Source organism: Porites lutea, chromosome 7, assembly GCF_958299795.1.
Source record: "Porites lutea chromosome 7, jaPorLute2.1, whole genome shotgun sequence".
Lineage (NCBI taxonomy): Eukaryota > Metazoa > Cnidaria > Anthozoa > Scleractinia > Poritidae > Porites > Porites lutea.
In genome coordinates, this window is record NC_133207.1 from 7,008,195 (window position 1) to 7,023,804 (window position 15,610).

A 15,610-nucleotide genomic window follows, 5' to 3' on the forward strand; every position below is an offset into this window, starting at 1 on the left:
GAATACAAGGTTGGCAATACGGCAAAGGGCTGATTTATTTGAGGCCAATATTTCGGCCAGCAAAATTAGCCTTCCTCAGGGTCAGAGCTACACTGTAAGGGAATACTAAAACAGCTCCTGCTTTGGTAGCCAATCAGAAAACAGAGTTCAGTTCACGTGAACAGTAATAAATTCCATTGCATCCCGGAAGCATTTCTTGTTGTTTTCTCTGGTGGTTTTCATTTTATTATTGCTCCTCTGAATCGTTTAGTCTCAGATGTAGAACAGTTCTAAACCAATTGCTAAAGTGTAACACGTTTAGAAATCAAAAAGTCATGGCCAGCGAGGACTATGAGAGACGGCGAAAGAGGTAAGCTATGTTTTAATCGATTCATCGAGCAATCTAGATCCATTCGATTCGTCGATTTAGATTTTGAATAGCTGCAGGCTTTTGAATATCGTAAAATATCATTTCCGTTTTCCCTTTTCGTTCCCTGAACGATCGTCACTAGCAGGAGTAAATGTAAGGCTTTGACTTGTCGTTTTAATAGAGCTGATTTAAATGCAGTCGAAGGTAGCGGAGAAAGATTTCTGCTGTGGAATGGTCAATGATTTGTTTATTTTGAATATTTTGATGCCTTAAGTTTATTGATAGTAAACTTTGGATTTGTAGATGAAAATCGAACCTCCCATGCTATTTATAATTGAATTAAAGAATTTTCCACTGATTCCACCAGGTAAGGGAAGGAACATACATTTGTGTTTGATATACAGTAGACGCCGTGAGTCCCTGCGATCACTCTCGTAAGTCTCGCAACCATGGCCACACCGCAAAAAGAGTCGAGTTGAGACACCCTCCCCCCCCCCCCCCAAAAAAAAAAAAAAAAAATTGAGTAAAACGTTGCATCCACAATGACACCAAATAGTGAGTAGGCGTAAGCTTCGATATTGAGTAGAATGTACTTGACATTATGATCAAAAGCAACTCATCTGTGAGTGAAACAACTCAACGCTTGAGCAATTTTAACTCAAAATACAGAGTGAAAGCACAAAATCGCAGTGCATCAACAATGACGCCTTATTTTGAGTAAAATGTCACCTTACTCAATGTTTGAGTAAATTGTACTTTTCATAATTAGCAAAACCACTCACGGAAATGTCATCAACAATACTCTTTATTTTGAGCAAATGCCACTCTGAAGAAAGAGTACATGAAACTTTCAGAAAATTTCTTGGGTCCTATGGAGTATTCCTTTAATTGCAATATGGCCAGTAAAAGCCAGTTATGCCTTTGCTGTAGTAAAAACAGCTTCAAATAAAAGCTTGTATATCTTACAGGTCGAAATTAAATTCAGGTTAATTTTGATGTAACATTCTTAGGAATGATTCTCAGTTTCCTTTGTTTCCTAGCCCTAATATATAATTGTTAGGGCTAGGAGAAAAAGGAAATTGGTAATTTTGATTTTAATGTTCGGTATTGCAGTATCGCGAAATATTGGCTCGTCACGCTAGCTGTGCATCGCTTCTCATTTGAGATTTGGACCGAAATTTGTTTTCTTGACTTGGTTAAAATAGCGAGTACAGAGAATTATACTGGTCAACTCGAGAGACTGTAGTCTTAAATATTTATTCATATTTGTATTAGGTCATAAGGGTCTTGTAGGAATATCGTATGTGTGTAACATTCCATCAAATTTGCATTCATTTAATGCAATGGCCGCCAAAACACCGACTGCAGACTGGCTATATTAAAACACGGACTAGAGGCCCCTACAAGCCAGGTATTAAAACGCAGGCTACGTTAAAAACAGCCCTTGGTGTTCTTTTAGAACATCTACAGCTTTTTCAGGTCTCTGTAAAAATGAGGTAAATAGATTGCGGACCAAGACATTAAAAGAAGTACTAAGTGGTCCTCTCGCCCCATAGAGACATTCTTTTGGCTCGTCACGCAATCTCTCCTCCCAAATACGTGATGAAACCCCAAGAACCTCTGGCTAAAGGCTAAAAACTGTAACACAGATGTCCTGCGCAGGTATAGAAAAACTGAAGATGGTATATATAACTGAAATAAACTGAGATGTGCTTAAATCGTTATTTAGTGCTTCTTCATAGCTTTAGATCTTTTATTGATTTTGGTTACATTATTTTCCTGACTCGTTTAGCCGAAACAAAACAACAAAAGTTTCAAATGGTCGGTCAGATCCAGGTGCATAACCTATACTGATCTAGGCTTAGTTATAGAGCTAAACGTGACTCTCTGACTGGAGGGTCTCGTGTGGCTTCTCAAAAAATAGGGAAAAAATTAATTTGCCCCTAACCGGTAGAGACTGATGTTTTAAGTGCTAAAAAACTTCAAGCTAATTATTTCAGCAAAATATAATTCAGTTATGTTTGCATCCCATTTCCTAGTAATATGATCAGTGATTCATAAGTCTAAGAGAAGAAAATGGCGGTCGCTCCAGATCCAGAAGAAATCCTCCGTTCGACGAGTGGAAAAGAAAATTTCCAGCGCATTACACGACTTTTAATAAGTGGAGGGACCAGTCTACTGAGGGAGATTTTTGACTCAATATGTCCTCCAAGTAATCTTCCTACGATTCTCAGCAATCCAGTAACAAAAAATAAGGTAAAAGCTGCAAAACTCACCATGCCACAGTGCCACTGTCTTTACCCTTCCCCAGGGGTGTACGGCAAGTCAGCAGATTTTGATGTCACTCTGCTGGTCCGTTTGCTGAGGACAATATGCAACCTGACCCCTCCCACCACAGGATGGGATGAACTACCGGCTAGTACAGACCACAGTTTAACAGCTGATATAGCAAGAATAAAGTATTACCGAAACTCGGTATATGGTCACGTGAACCAAGGCATGGCAATCAGAGATAATGAGTTTAAAACACTATGGCAAGAAATTAGTGAAGCTCTCGTGAGGATTGCTGGGCAGATTAGTTCTACAAGGAAAACTGCATGGCAAGGAGCCATTGCTAAATATTTGATAGATCCCCTCACAACTGAAGATGAACGCAATGTGCAAGAACTTGAGGCGTGGTATAAAAATGATATGGAGATCAAGAAATCCATGGATGAAGTCAATGAACGGATAGGTCGTTTGGAGGTAGGGTTAAAAGTAAGCAAAAAAAGACAAACAAAATAAAACTCAAACGTAAATTGTCATTTGAGTTGTAGAGAGAACTTTAAAGCTTTCAAATTCAATAGTTTTATGCTTTTTGATAAAGCCAAGGAGTTACTGGGTTATTTTTTAAGTTTACTGATTTATTTAGTGCAATATAAAGCAACTTCTTTTTTTTCCCAGATATGGTGACTTATGACACTTTGAATTTTACACTCAGACAGCAGTTCATGAAAGAGCAAGAGAAATTAAAGATCATCTGGAAGAGATGAATCAGTTGATAAACACACTCGCCTCTTCAAGTGCTGCAAAACAGTCCTCTAGGGGTGAGTTTCTTAAAACATTACTTCTTTGCTCAGTGAACCGAGAGTTACCCAATTGTTGTCACCTCCATTAACGGGCCACCATGCGCTTGATACACTTACTTTGGCTTTGTGTTAAGAATGAAAGAAAGTACAATCCGAGATAGAGGGTGATGACTGATTGTGAGCCAGTTCTGTTCCCGTCGCGTGTTTGTTTCAAAAGAAAGTGATGTTTCTTCTAAAGGTTATTTTATAACGAACCTCTACTGAGCGGCCAAACTTTACTTTTTCGGCCACATGCCGGTACCCCCGAGGATGGCCGCTTAGTAGGAGTTCAACCGTAATTCCAAAAGCCTCTTTTTTCCTTAACAATGGTGCTGTTGTTTCCCTTCCAAAAATGAAGGGAAAGAACGCGCTTGTTACTTGTTATTTGGTAGTTATGCTCGTTCGCTATTCGGTGGGCCAGTTAACGTTAGGAATTCCTTTTACATACTAAGCAACGTCCACCTTGGCTCCACGTCTCCGTTTTCAACCATTTCAACGAACCCTTAACAATTTAACAACATTGCGGCGCTCACACGAATAATCCTCACATACTCTTGATACAACGACGTCTAAGTGTACGCTTTGAGAGCGTCTTGTTTCTATTTCAGGCGGAAGGAGTCGTCATGGCCGAGCGGTTATAACGCTGAATTTGCAATCCGGAGGACCCGAGTTCAAGTCCCGCCCTGACCGCCAGCCTCTCGAGCTTTTTTTCCGGGGGCTCCGATTAAGATTGATAAGCAAGCAATCAGTTATTGGTAACTCGGTGTTTCAAAGCAAAAAATATCGTTTATTGTTTTCGGTCGGCTGAGTGCTTTTTACACGGCTTGCATGATAGTTTATGTAACACGATTGTCGTCGGCTCATGAACAAACGTCCGCTTATCTATCTGCAGTGACTTTGTTACACAATATATTGTGGTATTCAATGTAACGTGGTCATGTTCCCTTATAAGCCTTCTTCTGGCATGTTTTTAACTGAAAGGAAGTAATTGAAGTTCACTGGTTTGAGAGATGACATCACTTGTGTCGTGTTCGGCCGTACCGCCTCCATGGTTCGCAGTGACTTACCGTTGATAATTAACTAAGAAAGACCTCTACAAGGCAAAATTGAGATTATTTGGCACTGTATTAACATAAATAAAAATATTTTTTCTCTCTTTATTGCAGATTATCTTTCGCATGAAATTATAGTGCAACGGCATTTTTGACGAAAGTATTCTTTCCATGGGCTACCCAACCAAGTTGGAAAATTACGGAAATTCCAGGGGGTGGGGGGATATGACAAGCATCCCCTGGAATGGAAAATCCAGGGGGTTAGGGGTCTAAAACAAAAGTGCCGTCCGCTGGGGGTATGGATATTTTTTGGAACACAACGAATAGATTATCCTCGCAGTTAAGAGGCTTACCTGGGGTGGGGAGTTCTACATTGCGCTGTGAAAAATGAAATTTCACTGGGGAACTGGCGGGATCAGTTGTACTTCGTACAAATTTAGTCCGGAGCTGAGGGCAGTGTTGTGTGTTTTACTTGATTTGTTTTTGCTTCAGGTTCCTAATCACATATTTACACCGGTGCAGCGCACTAACCAATTTGGGTAGCAAGACAGCTGAGAGCTGGTCATTAATTGTTGGTATTATACCCGGGAAAGATGAAGACGAAATGATGAATATATGAATTTCATATATTTGAACCGCGGAATTAAACAAAACAAATGAAGAGAGCATGATCATTGCAGTCAAAGACACGACTTTGCGAAAAGAAAGCCTGAATAATTTAGGCTTTGTCGGGATTTGACTGGAGCTTGTCATTTTTTGTGAAGTGAAATAGAGAAACAGGTTACAATCACATTAATTGGTCGTCTACATCCACCTTTAACAGATTTTTTTTATGTTATTAGCTCTTATTAGATTAAAGATTGAGTGTGAGGCCATTTCTGGACCTGGCCTGCAACAAGGAGCCACGGTGATGATAGGACAGCCACAGGAATCCCAAGGAGTGATAAAGGAAGGTGCAGTTGCATCGGTCACCTCAAGTCAGTCACAAGTGTCAAACACAACTGCTTCCCCAAGTGGGAATGTCGGAAACGGTGTCATTCCTTCCTCACAACAAATTCTGAATTCAATTGCCTCAAAGTACTTGAACAACCTAAATCCATCGACACAGGAAGATTTCAATTGTTTTATTCGATACATGAAAGAGGTACGCGAGGTGATTTTAGTTGATTGTAAGCCTGGGAGCTTGATAATCACTGTAGAGTGCGGTTCTTTAAAGATTCTTGAAGAACTTTGGCAAGACTATTGTACAGGTAATCTTGGTCGAGTGGTGCAGGAATGCCTAGTAACGGAGGATATTCTTAAAGAACTTGGCCTTTCTGAGATAAAACTGATCACGACCATCGACGAAAAAGACTACAAAGATTGTCAAAAGTACTTAGCAGGGTGTAGGTATGAACTATATGATACATCAATATAGACCGTTTTGCCCAGGGGGGTACATACTCCGGATTTCAAGTGACAGGGATGATCGAAGGGTTGTTTTTGGGTTTGAAAAATGGCAAGTATCTTTTTTGGGTAGCTTGATTTTAGTAGGGATTTTTTTGGATATTCAAAACAATCTGAAGATTCGTGATAGTTCCTGCGTATCCCGGCCGCGTAGTTCCGCAAATATGTTTTTATGGCTCGAAAATTGGGCATGGGATTGTTTTGGGTTTTGTTTGAAGCCCTAGGGATTGCTTTGGGTTTTGATTTCCCCCCATTAGATAATCCCTGCCACTTGAAAAGCAACCCCTAAAGATAGTTGGATACGCGGATACTCAGTCACTCTGTAGCCGCGTATGCACTTTGTCACTACGTATCCGGCTATCCACCTAGTAAATATGTTTTAAATAATAGTCACTGCGTATTTTCGATATACATTTAAGGTGACTCGACCCAGTTATTTTGTGGGGGTACCATCCTACTTGGAAGCTCTCCGATATCCCCACCTTTACTTTGATCGTCAGTCCAACATATAGCATGAATAACATATAGATCAATCTACAATACAGCATTAAATTTTTGGCGATCGGAGTAAATGTCACGTGGTTATAGTACCACGCCTCTTTCGGGTCTGGGTCGAAATTCTGCTGTTGCCGGCATTTTTTCGTCAAAATCTCTCGGCTACATATAGTGCGCATTAGTGCCTTGCGTTGAACAGAGTTTCACCAAAATCGCAAAGACCCATGGCCAATTCGAGAAATTCAGCGGTTTGCAAATTCAGGTCATAATTTATGTGAGAATGATAAGCAAACTTTACACGATTATATCTAATAAACTATGAGATTTATCCCTTTATTTTGGGGATCTTTATAACAGATAGGTCCTTGCAATTCAGTAAAAAGCTTTAGGGCCTTGTAAGTGCGCGCGATTTCGAGCAATGCAAACATATGGAAATTAGAGTTTTAGCTATTTGTTGACGTTTGTCAGCGTTTAAGAGTCCTTCTCACGAAAAACGCATTTTGTTAAAGCTTCGTAGTTTTTTTCCCTTCAAATTTTTTTCAGGGCCACAATTGATTAACTAACTACCCGAATGGTCATTGAAAAACCGTGACATTATCTTCTATAACGCCAAACGTGAGTAAACATTGAAGATTTTTATCGTTTTGATTGAGTTTGTGCTTTGGGAGTTTTTTATTGTTTCTAGTCTGTCATGATACAGCATTCTTTTTTAGCATGCGTGCAATGACCGCACTTGGCTGACTTCCGAATGCTCACCGAGATATGATAATTTAGTATGAGAAAATAGAAGAGATTCCCGTCTCGTAACGTCTCTAGCCAGCTGAGTGTACATCATGCCGAGAATTAAAAACTCGAAAAAGAAAATGGTCGGGGTGTTCATGGCCTAAACCGCCGTGACGAATTATTGTAATCCATATCCTTAGTATTTTTCCTTTCCAGTTTTTATGTTATACGTCATTTCCGTCTCTCCCTTTTATTGCGACATTTTCCATTTATATAATATTGTGGTTGCTACATAAGTTCAGTAACATCTGTAAACCTGAAGAAGGCTGGTATGGCCAGCCGAAATATTGTTATAAAAAACAATATACGTTGTTTTAAATCAGCTTTGCAGTAGTCTTTGGACTTCTTGTTCCTGGTTCTTTGTATTTTGGCTGATTTGATCTCTTTTCTAGAGATCCAACGTTTTCAACTAGCAGGATCTTCGTCCACGGTTTTTGCAGCTAATTTAATCCTTGCATTTTTAAGAAAATGCTTTTTTCGCGAGAAGGACTCTTAAACGCTGACAAACGTCAACAAATAGCTAAAACTCTAATTTCCATATGTTTGCATTGCTCGAAATCGCGCGCACTTACAAGGCCCTAAAGCTTTTTACTGACTTGCAAGGACCCATCTGTTATAAAGATCCCCAAAATAAAGGGATAAATCTCATAGTTTATTAGATATAATCGTGTAAAGTTTGCTTATCATTTTCACATAAATTATGACCTGAATTTGCAAACCGCTGAATTTCTCGAATTGGGTCTTAGCGATTTTGGTGAAACTCTGTTCAACGCAAGGCACTAATGCGCACTATATGTAGCCGAGAGATTTTGGCGAAAAAATGCCGGCAACAGCAGAATTTCGACTCAGACCCGAAAGAGGCGTGGTACTATAACCACGTGACATTTACTCCGATCGCCAAAAATTTAATGCTGTATTGTAGATTGATCTATATGTTATTCATGCTATATGTTAGACTGACGATCAAAGTAAAGGTGGGGATACCAGAGAGCTTCAAAGTAGGATGGTACCCCCACAAAATAACTAGGTCGAGTCACCTTAAAACAGTATATAAAGCTTATAGATGTCTAGTTGTCGTTCTTAAAGCCACTGAAGGTAGAAAAGCGCATAAAAGGAAAAACTGCGTATCCACGTATCCAGCTCTTTCAGGGATACAGCCTCGTAGTGGCAGGGTACTCTGCAGTTACTCCGCTGACAAGATATAATTAGTGTTGCTTAAACCCAATCAAATTACAGTCTGTAGTGAAATGGTCAATATTCCTAGAGTCATGATAGATTTTTAATACATCGAACGTGGGTTGTTAAGAGGCCAACTTTGTTTTTTTAAATTATTATTTGGGGGGGGGGGGGGGGGGGGGTTAAGAAAAGAATCCTTCACACAAATTCTTGCACAGAATTGAGAGTCTGATTTTGAAAAATAAGGAAAAATCAGCCAAAGTATTAGGTTTGGAAAAAAAATCCTGGCCTAAACCTAGCAACCGAGCCCTCCCCTCTCCTCATAAACAAATATACCACCCAGCACCCGCAACTCGTACGAAGGTCTCTGATAATGATTTGACACTCCGACGAGCTGAGTATAAAATAAAGATGTAGATGTAAAGCTAGAGGTCATCACTGAAAACATGTTGTTTCCAATGATCTATTAACATAGAAACTGCACATAAATACAGACTTTTTTTTTAAACTAGCAAACTATAACCAAAAAACAAAAATCTTGTCCGCTAAAACGTACATGAATGCAAATGGCGATGCTTTGTGCTTTGTCTGTTCTTTGTCTGAGGATACTAATACGTTTAGGATGTTGCAAAAACATATATCCCTTTTACACTAGTTTTGCAGAAGGCCCACAGAGCCCTTAACCTATTAGTACGTAGCTCCTTCTTCAAGGCGATAAGCCTAAGCTTATATTGTCTGCGAGTGCTTATCTTGTAATTTCGAAGAATCTTCAACACCAGTACTATCGACGAGCCATGTCTGTACGTCGTAAACACGAGACTCTACCCCCACGGCTAAAACTAACCTACAAGTAACTAAATCAATATCGAAGCAAGAAAAAATCGAAGAAGGTATAAACGGCGTTTTACGTTTACGTATATCTTATCACTTTTATGCTGATGATACACAGCTATATTTATCTTTTGAAACGTCATCGCCTGAGGATTTGTCAACATGTAAATCTGCTCTTGAAGATTGTGTTAAAGATATTGACCTTTGGATGTTAAATACCAAGCTGAAACTGAACAGTGGGAAGACTGAAATTATAGTTTTTTCATCCTCCTATCGCCCACGTCCTGCGTTAAATAACCTGGTGATTGTCTCTGACACTGTTGACTGTTCAACTACTGCTAAATTTTTGGGGTTATTTTTTATAACTCTCTATCGATGTTACCGCACGTTACTGCTGTTTGCAAGTCTTCGTTTTTTCATTTACGCAATATTTTTTAAGATTCGCAAGGTTCTTTCTTATGATACATGTAAAACGCTAATTCATGCCTTTGTTACTACAAGGATCGACTATTGTAACTCATTGCTCTACGGTCAGCCTAAATGTATCTTGAAACGTTTACAGAGTGTCCTAAATAGTGCTGCTAGGCTTATTCACCTTACTAGTAGATATGAACATGTTACGCCGTTGCTTATTCAACTTCATTGGCTGCCAATTGAACAAAGGATAACTTTCAAAATTGCAGTAATTACATTTAAGGCACTTCATGGTGCTGCACCTAGCTATATCACTGATCTCATCAAGCCTTATACACCTGGTCGACTTCTTAGATCCTCTAATCAATTTTTAGTTTCTACATCATGGTGGCCGGTCTTTTACTATTGCTGCACCTTCTGTTTGGAATGCACTTCCATTCGAACTTAGATCTTGTAATTCCCTTTCTTCTTTTAAATCTAAGCTTAGGACTTGGCTTTTTAAAATTTGTTATGACGTTGTCGTATAGAATGATGATGTTTTTATAGGGTGACAATGTAGTTTTGTAGTTTTTGTAGATTTAGGATTTTGTTGTTATTTTTATTATGTAAAGCGATTTTGGACCATTGGGAATTTTTATAGGATGACAATGTAGTTTTGTAGTTTTGTAGGTTTAGGATTTTGCTGTTGTTCTTATTATGTAAAGCGCCTTTGGACCATTGGGAATTAGTGCTCTATAAATATTGTATATTATTATTATTATTATTAAAATCGTTATTTTTGAGCGCTCGTTTATCCAACGATAATTTGATCCAAGACCAGTGATTGGTTCAAGTGTTCTACGTGATCAAGTCAATGATTTATTTGCGCGATCGAGACAAATGATTGGTTGAGCAAAACAAATGATCAATGTTCGTATGAGAACAACGGGATCATTAGATCCCTTCGACCGTAGCCCCTTCTGACCCCTCATGAAATTTACACAACGTAGTTTTTACAGATTAGGGTTAAGAACTGCCTTTCACAGATTAGGGTTAAGCACTGCAGATCCAAACTCAGTGTAATAATGTTGCTGAACGAGCACAGGTTGATGAAGACGACGACACAGAAGACAGTTGTAGCTTTGGTGTTGAATCAGTTTGGGATAGCTTGCCGCTTGATCGTAGCGTATAGATTCTGATAGCTAAACCGCTTGGTAGATCGGTATACCACTGAGATCATTGCAGCTTTGTGCCTTCCTTAATTTGCAACGCTGAAACGAATCGGTAAACTTTGTGTGAGTGTTTTTACTCAGTTGTCTGCTTCACAGCCAAGTAACTCGAAATAAGGTGTTAATTTTACTCACCATAAAAGGTAAAAGGATTTATATTACTCAGCGAGTAAATGTTTTACTCACATGTTTTGATCATAGACATTTTACTCAGAATAGTGAGTTGTTATAACTCTCTCTGAGGGTTACGAAAGCTAACTCATATTAACGGCTTGGAAACTAAAATTTCGAGGACGTTTTTGGACTTTTTACATTTAGGGCATGAATTTTTCGTCATTTCAGGCCGTGGAACCTAAAAATGAGCCTAGCTAGCTGTAAAAAGGGGCAATACGGACGCAATACGTCCTAGCCGGCATGATCGCATGCTGTTTACTGAAAATTCCCTCATCCATGTCAGGAAATTCTGTATTTTAAAACCTCCCCTAGGGCATGACTCAGCAACTGAGGACATTTCTGCTACGTTTTCAATGTTGGTTAGCATACAAGGATTTTTCCCATGCCTATCGTCAATGATTTGCTCACTGGTAATAGAGGGGGTGGCCCCAGAGTGGTTTTGCATTGAAATTGGCATGCAACAGAATTTCGCATGCCCTGTAAGCATAATTTGAGGTTCCGTGACCTTCTCACCCAGGCCGCGAGAAGCCTAGGTTCTAGTAATAAGTAATTCATACCCAGCAAAATCTCCGGCATGCCGGGCATGCCAAATTTTCTGGCATGCCCGGCATGCCAAATTCTCTGGCATACCGGGCGTGCCATAATCTGGGTCATGCCGGGCATGCCAAAATCGGTCTCTGGCATGCTCTCAACGCACAGGTTATAATTCCTTGAATCTACAGAGATTTTAAGCCTGGCTAAAAAAAAAAAACTAAACAGATCACAGTCCTTATCTTTTGATGAACGGTTACACGATGACGTCATTGCTGTTCCTTTCATTTTCATAGATTTGGTTGTCCCAGCGAAGTTTAAATGACAAAAGCTATAATTTTCACAAGAAAGAAAAACCCTGAGGGATTCTGCCGTAGTAATAAAACAGCGTCATCGTGGAGATGACCTGTTGGGGGATTGTAAAAACTCCTCACCCCTTTTAATGGGTCTTTAATAGGATTCCCATTTCACATTGCGAATAAAATGGAATTGACTGAAATCAGTAAAAAGAGAGACAGAGACTATTTTCATTGTATAATAAAATGCATCTATGTTCCATGAAAGCTTTTAAAAATACAAGGTTATAGAATATCTTTCAAAGTTCATTACAAACTGAGCTAAGCCCCAAAATCACTGTTCATTATTCAGTAAATTATGATGTTTGACAATGCAATGTGCTTAAATATAACGTTGCAATTACAAATCTCTCTAACGCAATTTTCCCTACGTCAGAAAAGCTGTTTTTATCTTGTTTCACATTTTGATAAGGAGTCTGAGTTCCTCTTTCGTGTTTTGTAGGCTTGCCAGGGATTAATGTTTTTGTGTCATTACCAGTGTCTGTGTTCTTTGTTTTTAACTCAAAGTAAGTCAGTAATAACTGACAGTATCAAAGAATTGCTCTCTAGAAAAGTAATTATCTCCTCGTCATGTCTGGAAGTTACCTGTAACAAAAAAGAAATGGAATGTTAACACATGCAAGGGCAATATGAAAAAAAGAAATAGAACATGTAGAGCTCAGCTTCTCTTAACATATTTTCATGCTGGCTTGTTGAGTCTGTTAAAGGTCGAAACTAATTGTCTGAGGCTAATTTCACAAGAGTATGCAATTGAGATAAATGCATGGTAAATAAAGTGAAAGAAACGTGGTTTCACATTAGCCAATTTACATTGCATTGTTCGATGATGTTTACACGCTCTTCTACTGCGAAATAAACCTGTGCATTTGGATTTGCATGTCAAGATTATACCGAGTTTGACTGACACTTAATTGAACAACAGTTTCATTTTTAAGCAGGTGAGGTGTAGACCCATATAAAGCCGGAATATGTAAAGGAAACTCTGCGAAAACTTTTTCGCATCTTTTTGTGGCGATATTCTCTCATGGCCCGTCAGCTGATTAGGGCTTGCGAAGAAAAAGTAAATTAGGACCAAAGGTTAAAGCCTGTCCGGTTACATCATTTCGTATGTTTCGTATAAATAGGTCATAAAATAGGATTTAACGAGAGCGAATTTGTTTCTCAATCGGTGTATAAAAAAGTGAAGCTATCAAATGAGAAGTTTATAGAGTATCAAAATTATTAAATTAAAAGCTCATATAATTAGGAAAATTCCTGTACGAAAACAATGCTAGTGACATTAAATTGATCAGATAAAATTCTCAGAAAAAATGTCGAATAAAAGCCTCATTGTTTGCTTTTGTTTTTGCGTAAAGGTAAATTTTTCGGCCCACAAAGCAAAGCTGAAAACGGGACTAAATCTTAGTTTTTTACATTGAATTTGTTTATTAGCTTAGTTTTCGTCCGTTTTAAAAGCTTTATAACCCAGTCATAATTTTCGGGTTAAAATAGTACAAAATCATTTCAAAAACCATGTTCATTCAAAGTAGAGCGAGCAAACGTGAACATTTTGTAATTCAAAAGTCGGACCCAGCCAGGTTGTTTAAGCTTAGAATTATTTGCATTTTAGTGTCCTATAAATTTAACAGAATCGCCTCTCAGAGGCTTACTGTAGCAAAGCATTTTGTAGTACACTCGTAGACAAGCAATGTAAGCCTTAAGACTTTGCTTGGATGAGATGTCCAAAAGAAAAATTAGTTTTGTGGACCTAAACGCACATTCACAGACTGCTTATATTGAGTTGTTTACAACTTTGCATTGACACCTGCAGCATGTTCATTTTTTTAAAGCGAAATCCAAATCTGATTTTGGCAGTTGATTTACGGATATTTTATTTTGTCTCCAAAAGTGATTGTAATATCCGTTTGATTGTCTTTCAAACAACAGTCAAACTATGCAGCAAAAATAAGTAACTTTACCATTACAGTGAAAAAATATGACCGTAGGTGCCAAAAATAATTATACTCGAGCTATAAAATTAGATCTGACTTTTTTTAGCTTTGGTTTCTATATTTTTGAAGTTTTCTCTAGCTAGTCTTCTTAGCAGCAGAAGAAGATTACAAGACATACAAACAGAAACAATCCGAAGTGAACGAGTTGACAACCACTTATGCCGGAGTTCTTAGGCATGCTCAACAGCAAGATAAACTGAATGCCAAAAGGCTAATTTACGGGATTTGTTCGATATTCAGGCTTTTTCTTTACGAAATTAATACTAAATTTGTACTTACAGTCTCTCGCAGAATCCATTTCTTGTCCAGCATTCACCAACATCTCAACTATGCACCGCAGAAAAAAAAGACAAACAAGTGCGAAGACACATGACGACATCGTGACGCCACAACTGCCACGCTACATCAAACTAGATTCATCGTCATCCGAAAACACTTCTGCGGAAATTCGGCCGATTTCGTGCGTGCTCGGGGTATCTTCGGATGACGCAGATGACGTTGCTCAAAGGACTATCGTCAGCAAGGAGTAAAACAGTTTGCGAGATTCGCATAGCCGACAAGAAGCGTACTGAAAAACTAAGCAAAATCTCTCTGAGAAGGCAGTCCAAATTCACCAAATCTGAACGTCTTTGCAGTATTAACGTCGTACTCTCGTACTGACTTGAACGACCTGGTAAGCTTAATTTTCACCAGTCTTTTAATGCTGTTGACCGGGAAACATTCCGACGCGATAAAACTTAAGCATGGATAAGTTTATACTGAGAAGATTTGTTATCTTATTGTTTAAGACGCTTTTCCGCGATCAAATTTAAATCTGGACCTAGAAATGTCAGTATCGGTTTGAAATAAAAGGATTAATCTTTGATTGCAAGTTAAGTATTCTATTTTATGCATGAATAATGTTGTTTTGTTGTGCTTTTTATTTATAAATCCAGGCTTCTGTCTTCAGTTTTGCCAGTCGATCCCGTGACACACATTGTGACAAACATGACTTTTTTTGTTATGCATTTATTGCCAGGCATGAAACCTGTCACTTCAAGCTCCCTAAGATATATTTGGCGATTATATGTGATTCTCAGGATACGATGCTGAAGCGAACATCAAAATCAGTCTCGCTGGGCATGTCAATTTCTTGCCTGGCATGCCGGGCATGCCAAACCAACTGGCTTCACCATCGGCATGCCGGGCATGCCAAACCAGAGGAGCAAAAACTGGGAATGAATTATCAACCCGGCGAGAGATCTGGGACCTAAGTTTAGCTCGGTCAATTTTGGGCTGCGAGGGCATGAACCCATTTTTTCCATGCCTATGAGATGTTATTTCTAAGTACCAATGTTCCCTTGAATTTTGTCATGCCTAAATATATAAAATTTTCCCTCTCTCATTAATCCTCAGACTGGATGCGTTTTTTACGCTCGCTAGGCATGTTCCACTGAAAATCATGCCTATACCCTTATTCAAAACAAAATGCTATCAAATTTTAGTTTCCAAGCCGTTTATTGAGTAATTTTACTCAATAAATTGAGTAAAATGTAACACTTCACTCAAAATTGAGTTATCTTGACTCATTTGTAAAAAAAATTCTTTTTTACTGTGCGTTTTTTTCAACCAGCGGCAGTGGAAGGGTTTACAAGTAAAAGAAAAAAAATCGGAGAAAAAGGATAACTTTGGAAAATCTAACGTGCATCGGCAGGCGA

The 15,610-nt window shown here is 38.7% G+C and overlaps 1 protein-coding gene and 1 long non-coding RNA gene across 2 annotated transcripts in view; one reads left to right on the top strand and one right to left on the bottom strand.

The window, feature by feature from the left end:
* Positions 1-190: 190 nt before the first annotated feature.
* The window catches only part of LOC140943326 (uncharacterized), a 33,815-nt gene continuing 18,395 nt past the window's right edge, over positions 191-15,610 (top strand). The window contains exons 1-4 of the mRNA XM_073392407.1: positions 191-349; positions 2,389-3,094; positions 3,330-3,435; positions 5,351-5,897. Of these exons, the coding sequence (XP_073248508.1) occupies positions 2,426-3,094; positions 3,330-3,435; positions 5,351-5,897 (1,322 nt within the window). The 5' untranslated portion in view covers positions 191-349; positions 2,389-2,425. The remainder of the gene's footprint in view (positions 350-2,388; positions 3,095-3,329; positions 3,436-5,350; positions 5,898-15,610) is intronic.
* LOC140943330 (uncharacterized) lies at positions 12,091-14,904 on the bottom strand. Its single transcript, XR_012166604.1, has 2 exons — positions 14,193-14,904; positions 12,091-12,507 (listed from the first exon to the last, which is right to left on the bottom strand). It is a non-coding gene; the product is annotated as an uncharacterized lncRNA (long non-coding RNA).